Source organism: Solanum pennellii, chromosome 1, assembly GCF_001406875.1.
Source record: "Solanum pennellii chromosome 1, SPENNV200".
NCBI lineage: Eukaryota > Viridiplantae > Streptophyta > Magnoliopsida > Solanales > Solanaceae > Solanum > Solanum pennellii.
The window spans coordinates 6092401-6099920 of NC_028637.1; the positions used below are offsets into that span (position 1 = coordinate 6092401).

General features: G+C 33.4%; 1 protein-coding gene across 3 annotated transcripts; it reads left to right on the forward strand.

Moving 5' to 3' along the window:
• Positions 1-167: 167 nt before the first annotated feature.
• LOC107003896 (probable serine/threonine-protein kinase PBL3) lies at positions 168-6837 on the forward strand. 3 transcript variants are annotated; one of them, XM_027914035.1, is made up of 7 exons: positions 170-460; positions 2920-3033; positions 3503-3849; positions 3930-4065; positions 5482-5618; positions 5737-5860; positions 6168-6837. In XM_027914035.1, the coding sequence occupies exons 3-7, from the start codon at positions 3790-3792 to the stop codon at positions 6617-6619; spliced, it is 909 nt and encodes a 302-aa protein (XP_027769836.1). In that variant the 5' UTR covers positions 170-460; positions 2920-3033; positions 3503-3789; the 3' UTR covers positions 6620-6837. The 3 variants fall into 3 exon arrangements, with proteins under 3 accessions (XP_015057650.1, XP_027769836.1, XP_027769837.1); XM_015202164.2 differs by lacking the exon at positions 2920-3033 and having other exon boundaries at positions 168-460; XM_027914036.1 differs by lacking the exons at positions 170-460; positions 2920-3033 and adding an exon at positions 1804-2608.
• The last annotated feature ends 683 nt before the right edge of the window (positions 6838-7520 follow it).

Below are 7520 nucleotides of genomic sequence, written 5' to 3' on the forward strand. Positions count from 1 at the left end.
AAGATAAATATAAGTAAAAATAAATCGATGAAATAGTACTACAACACAAAATGTACGCGATGGTAGTCCAGTAGGTACAAAATTATCTAGAACATTATCTTTACCTAACAGAATAACAATATTCTTATAAAATAAGTAAAAAAGAGAAAGTACTCCACAATTTCTCTTGTTCTCACACTGTCATACCAAAAAGGACAAATTTTTGTCTAGCTTTTTTCAAGTGTATTACTTTTTTTTTTCTCAATTGAAAAGAAATGAATTTTTTTCTCAATTGAAAAGAAATGAGAAACGTATATACCTATGTTTTATCTTTCTTGAAATTCGAAAAATTTTAACAAAAAATTATTCTTGTAAACACTTGGGCAGTGTTTTTTTTGCTGTTGTTTTGTTTTACAGATGGGTAATTGTTTAGGTTCATCAGCTAGAGTTGATGCCACTCTCAGCTCTCACAATATTTCTGGTACTTTCCCTTTTTGTTCTTTTCTTGTTCTTGCTTTGTTAATTTTTTTTGTTTTCAAGAACTTGATAAACTACCTTTTTGGGGGTATGAATAAAATTAAATATAATTTTTTTTTGGGTGGGGATGGGGAGGTTGGAGATTAGAGATGGAATCGAACTCTCACCGACAAGATTGAAAGTTTAGATAGTTCTTGAAATGGGTGTGAATTTTTTTGGCACTATATATAAGAACTTAATTTTTTTGAGTTTTATTTTATTTAGTTTGATGATGATATGAAATGACTTAAATGAAGAAGTGGGGATTCATATATCCGAGCCTGACTTTTTTTGGGATTGTTGTTGTTATTTGTGATAATCTTGAATGGTTTGTTGTTAGAAGTGGAGATTCATATATCCGACCCCTGACTTGTTTGGGACTGTTGTTGATGTTGTTATTGTTTTTGATAATCTTGAATGGTTTGTTATTAAAAGTGGAGATTCATATATCCGATCCCCTGATTTGTTTGGGACTGTTGTTGATGTGGTTATTGTTTTTGATAACCTTGGATGGTTTCTAATTAGAAGTAGAGATTCATATATCCGACCCCCTGACTTGTTTGGGACTGTTATTGCGGTTGTTGTTGTTGTATTTGTTTTTCTTTGATAGTTTATTAGAACTGGAGATTCATATATCCAACCCTTACTTCTTTTTGGCTGTTTTTGATGTTGTTGTTGGCTGTGATAAATCTTGAGTTGTTTCTAATTCGTTTACTAACAGCAGCAACAACTATCATAATCCCTCAGTTTTTCAAAAAAAAAAAGAAAAGAAAAGAGCTTGAAGTCATTCATTTCTTATTTAATTACAACTCTTTATCATGATCTTGCTTTAATCAGCGGGAACTCAATGTTTTGGTGTATAAAGCACAAATCTTTAACTTATTTGAGAAGATGATTAAGAGCTGTTTAAATTGGTTTAAAAGTTTGTTAAATCTACTTTTAAGTCGTTTTTAGATTTTGAGAGTGTTTGATAAAGTTAAAATTAACTTTAAAATAAGTTTAAAACCAACAGTAGACTCTCCTTACTTTTTTATTTTTTTGACTTAAAAGTCATTTATGTTTGACTTTTTTTTTTTTGACTTAAAAGTTACTTCCTCTATTCCTTTTTATATGTCAACCTTTTTAGATTTCACTTGCATTAAGTTAAGTGTACAATTCTACCTTTATTTAATGTTTTTTTGAAGTCAACTTTTGATAAAATGATAAAAGAATCCATTTTTTATTTTAATTTGTTTGTTGAGATTCTTTTTTCAAAATCAAATTTTATAGAGTAAAACACTGGTGAGAGTAATTACTCAATATATGAATTAATTACAATGAACATCAATTGCTTATTAGTTTGTTCGGTTGGTCAAATGGAAAAATATAGTAATTTATGCATTGATTTTATGAAATGACAAGTTTTATGGACCAACTATTTATAGTAAGGATGATATATAAAAAGAAACGTAGCCAATCCCAACGGCTATAAGTATGGGATGCCCGTTGCTTCTTTTTGTTCGTTGTGACTATTTGTTTGAATTTGATATATTACCATTGTTTGTGTTCAGGGGAGACTGACGTATCTTGTTAGATTTTTGAGTTTTTTCGCTCTGTTTGTTTGGGGACTCGTAGATGACTGACTTTGTTTGTTAAATGATTGCTTAAAGACTAGGCAGGAAGCCTTTAAATTCGGCTAAGCCCAATAGCTTTAGCTCAAATCCTGTATTTGTATTATATAATTCATTCAATATGTATAGATAATCTATCCAAAGTCCAGTTAGCAAAAAAGGACTAATTGTCGTTCAAAATCCATAAACTAAAAATCTTGGCTCCACCTCTGCATGTACTACCATAAAATTTGAGAGGAAGATTTTAGTGCAGTTATTGTTGTTATAAGAAAGTCTCGGCTGAGACTGATAAATGACATGTTGAGCTGAATTTTTAGAATAAGCTTATAGAATTGACTGAATTTGCAAGGAGATTGATGGCTATTGTCAAAGATGAAAGCTTATAGGGAAGCGAAAATATACATTTGTCTCTTAAGATGATCAGTGCCAATTGAAAACCGTCAACATGGAGCTAATGCTGCATATTTTAACGCTCATGGAATAGGATGATTCCTTTTTTGAAGGTTATGGGTGATTCATTTTTCTCTCACGAATGAATTCTTTGACTAGCGTTTTGTGCATGTTACATGTGAAGATATGTGTGTTTATATTCCAACCATAGTATCTCCATTGATGAATGCATAACAGTGGCCAAGCAAATTATTTTTCTCAATCTGTTTGTTTTATGGATATCACTCATTAACAAACAGTTAAATGGGAATCTTTCTTCTGGTTGCCAATCTTTGTTCCACGTATGGCATCTTACTTGCTACTATATAAATGTGATGCTTGTTGGTAAATCAAATATACTAACTTAAGTGGTGGGTATGAGAAGGTAGACTGAAGAAGTATTAGGGAGAGGTGATTAGACAGGATATGACATACCTGCAGCTTACCGAGGACATGTGTCTAGATAGGATGGTATGAAGGGCAAGGATTCAGGTAGCAGGTTAGTAGGTATCTAAGCGTTGTGTAGTTTTCCCTACTACTATCTTATTCTTCGATTTTATTACCCATTGTTTCATTTGCTTCAGTTATGTCTTGTTTGTTGCTTTGCTACCGTTCTTCTCCTTTATCTTTAACATGATTTCTTCATTACTGTATTTTCTTTCCATACTTAAGTTTGGTATCTTTTACTTGAGCCTAGGATATATCGGGAACAACCTCTCTACCTTCACCAGGTAGGGGTAAGTCTGTATTCACACCACCCTTCCCAGACCCCACCTATTTGTCGGATTACATTGGATTTGTTGTTGAAGAGCATAACTTCTGTCTAGAACATATTTTATCCAAATTAAATAGTTATTTGAGTCTACGTACTTCGGGTTACGAATTTGAGGCTTTTTTGGGTTAAATTATGATTAGATTGTTGCCAAATGTGACTGAGCAATGACATTTTCTACTATTCTTTATTGCAGCTTCCGGAGCCTCTAGGATTCCCAGCAGAACCAGCCATTCTTCTGTTCTATCAAGTCTAAGTATTCCATCTTATAGTCGGAAAAGCAGCGCAGATACTCTTTCTACTCCAAGATCTGAAGGCGAGATTTTGTTTTCTCCCAATGTTAAGTCCTTCTCATTTAACGAATTGAAAAGTGCAACAAGGAACTTTAGACCAGACAGTCTTCTTGGCGAAGGAGGATTTGGTTATGTTTTCAAAGGATGGATTGATGAACATACTCTTACTGCTGCAAAGCCTGGTTCTGGAATGGTCATTGCGGTCAAGAAATTGAAGCCAGAGGGTTTTCAGGGTCACAAGGAGTGGGTGGTATGTTCCGTTTGCAGATTTACAACTTATTTAACTTGTTAATCTTGTTGGCCCTGTAATTGATCAGAAATGCTTTGCAGACTGAAGTTAATTACCTTGGCCAACTTCGTCATCCAAATCTGGTTAAACTCATTGGCTATTGCATAGAGGGAGATGATCGGCTTTTGGTGTATGAGTTCATGCCTAAAGGAAGTTTGGAGAATCATTTATTTCGAAGTACGTCAGCACACTACCTAAACTTTGAAATCTATTTACATATCTATACTACTCCCTTAGTCCCTAATTACTTATCCACTTTTCCTTTTTTAGTTGTGCCTAATTACTTGTCCATTTTGATATATCAAGAAAAGACAAATTTATTTTCCTATTATAACCTCAATTAATTACTTTAAAAATGTTGAACATTTTGAAAAACTTAAGTTTTTGATTCATCTACTTCATAATTAAAAGGGTAAAATGGTAAACTCACTATGCCAATCATTGTTTTGTTAATAGGTGTGTCAATTCAAAAGTGGACAAGTAATTAGGAATAGAGGGAGTACCTTATTGTTGCATGTCCTTCACCAACTCGATTCTTCGCTACCGTCTTTCTTGTTTTTTTCTTCGGAAGCTCAAATTGTTTCATATGTCATAATTCATAAATTTGTTATACGAAGTTCTTGAATTTGTATAGGTAGAGATGTATCTTTTTCACTCACAAGATTTAATTTTTGGTCTTTCTGAAAAGCTGAGATTTTCTACTACATCATGTTTTAGGGTCTTAGAAGCTGTTTGCTAATGCTAGTAATCACATGAAAGGATAAAGTTAGAGACCGAAAAACTACAAGGAATCTGAAGAAATGTATGTAGGATGTATGAGCCAATCTGTGGTTTAAATGCCAAATATCTGATTTAATTTTCCGAGACTTTAAAGTTGTGAAATTACAGGGCACTTGCCTCAATTCTTACTTTGATTATGTTGAACCGGCTTCATTATTATTCCTCTGAATCTTTTTATTGGCCTTCTCCGCGATATAAGTAGTCAAACAGTGTTGACAGAAGTTTGTTAACTCTGTGATGATTGTTGATTTAGTCCATGTGGTGTGAGTTACAGTTCTTTCATGAAATGGATAGTTATCGAACATCCAAGTGAAGACTTGTATTACAGTCAAACTCCGTTAAAGTGGCAACATTTGTCTAAATTAATCATGGTTGCTACTTGCTATAGTGAGGTGTTGTTTTATATGTATATTGACATTTGATGTTTAGATTTCATTAGCTTTTATAAACAGAAGTAAGCCAAAGAATAGTTTAATGATTTTGTGTACCAAGAAGAAGAAATGTATTTATTGACCAATTTAATTTTAAAAAAAAGAGTTGTACTTTAAAATTTCAAATTTTTTTACTATGTTTATGACATTTGATGATGGATGATAAGTATACATATTTTATTTTTATGCTATAATTAATGTCACTGTTCTTCTAGACAAGTAAATAATATGAAGTAAAAGATAGTATGGATAAAGTAAAAGATAGTATGGATAATCAATTTTGGAGAAAATGAGTCTTTAAAGTGAAATGTTGTTATAACAAGGTGTGACTGTGTATGTGGATTTATAAATTGGTGGTAATTCTTGGAATCTTGTTTAACAGGAGGGCCTCAACCTCTTACTTGGTTGACAAGAATTAAGGTGGCTATTGGTGCTGCTAGAGGCCTTGCTTTCCTACATGATGCTAAAGAACAAGTTATATATCGGGATTTTAAGGCTTCTAATATTCTCTTAGACGGGGTAGGTATTAAGCTTTGACGTACTCACAAATTCAGTTGCCTTTCTTTAAAATATAATAGTGTCATGTTCTTTTAAAACTAGTGAAAGCTTAATATCTTTCCCCGGTCTGTGACTGCAGGAATTTAATGCAAAGTTGTCTGATTTTGGTTTAGCCAAGGCTGGCCCAACTGGTGATCGCACTCATGTGTCCACTCAAGTCATCGGTACTCAGGGCTATGCTGCTCCAGAATATGTTGCTACAGGTTAATATTTTGCTTTTTGGCATAGAAAATCATGCTACCTGGCCAGTTGTGTCTCGGGTGTCTCATAAATTACCGGAAATATGTTATCCTAACTTTGTTGTGCCATTTTCAACTTGAACATCGAGAAAATGTGATCTTGTTGGACGTATTTTCATGTGGGAGTACTAAGAATGTCAGTCAGTGCCCAATTTTACTAGTCTCTAACCTTGTTATAGAAACTACTATGATTATGCTGTTTAACAAATCTGATTGGTGAAATTCTGTTCCTGACATTCTTGGTTGTTGTTTTGTACTTACTATCCGCCAGGTCGATTGACATCAAAAAGTGACGTATACAGCTTCGGGGTTGTATTGCTTGAACTTTTATCAGGGCGTCGTGCACTCGATAAAATGAAGGTTGGCGTAGAGCAGAATCTTGTGGATTGGGCAAAGCCATATCTTGGGGACAAGAGGAGGTTGTTCCGAATCATGGACACTAAACTAGGGGGACAGTATCCTCAGAAAGGAGCATATACAGCTGCTAACCTTGCTTGGCAGTGTCTAAGCAACGAGCCTAAGCTAAGGCCGCGGATGTCTGAAGTTTTGGCTGCTCTTGAACAGCTTCAAGCACCGAAAGGCGTTAACAAAGTATCTCAGATTGAGCATCGAGCCACTTCTAGCTCAGTTCCAGCTTCTCCATTTAAACACCGTTCATCACTCAGCGTGACACCCTCTGCGTCTCCATTAAAGGCCTATCATAAGTCGCCACGCAGAAGGTGACTCCAAGAAAATAAACTTATATTTTGTTGTCATTGTAAAGTTTTCCTATATGTACCAATTTTGTTGTCTAGATGCATTGATATGTAGAATCAACAGATTGTTTTCATGTAAAATGTTGGAATCATCACTCTGTAACCTATTGATTGATGAGTTAGCTCTTCTGCTCGTTGGGTACAAATAGTCATGTTTTCACATAATGGGATTTTTTTTTCTTTATGTATTATGTCCATACCCTTAACCCTACCTTCATTTAGCAAGACTGGACGAGAATGAATTCGGGATTTAAACTTTATTGATTTGAGTTCGAGATTTTACTGTAACTTATTTAACTTACTAGTTTTAGAAGTTAATTATTTATATTACCAAGTGAATATAATATCATCACATCATATTATATTATAAGTGGAAAGCCCCTTAGCTCAAAGTTGAATTACGAATTTATCCTTCACTTGAACATTATTTGAATATATATAACATTATATGAAAATAAAAGCATAATATTTTAATTTTTTAATTACATGAAAAGTTAATACACATTTCAATTACAATAATTAGGATAATTGAAAAGACAACAATATGAAACTTACATTTAAATAACCATGAATAGGGTAAGCGAAAAGACAATTGAAAGTAATACTAAATCTTTTTCCAAGTGAATATTGACTTTCTTCAGCTAAATAAAGACACTATGTTTCATCTCTTTAAGCAAATCATTTCATCTACATATACATTTCAAAAGACATGGAATATATCGAAACACCATTTTAGTTAAAAACTCTAAGACAATCATATGAAGTGTGATGCATCCAACAATTTCTCGACAGCGACAACGTTTCCTAGAAATGTCATTGTCCTCTTGCCTTCATCAATTTCATTTTTGAAACTGGAAGGTTTCAAATTT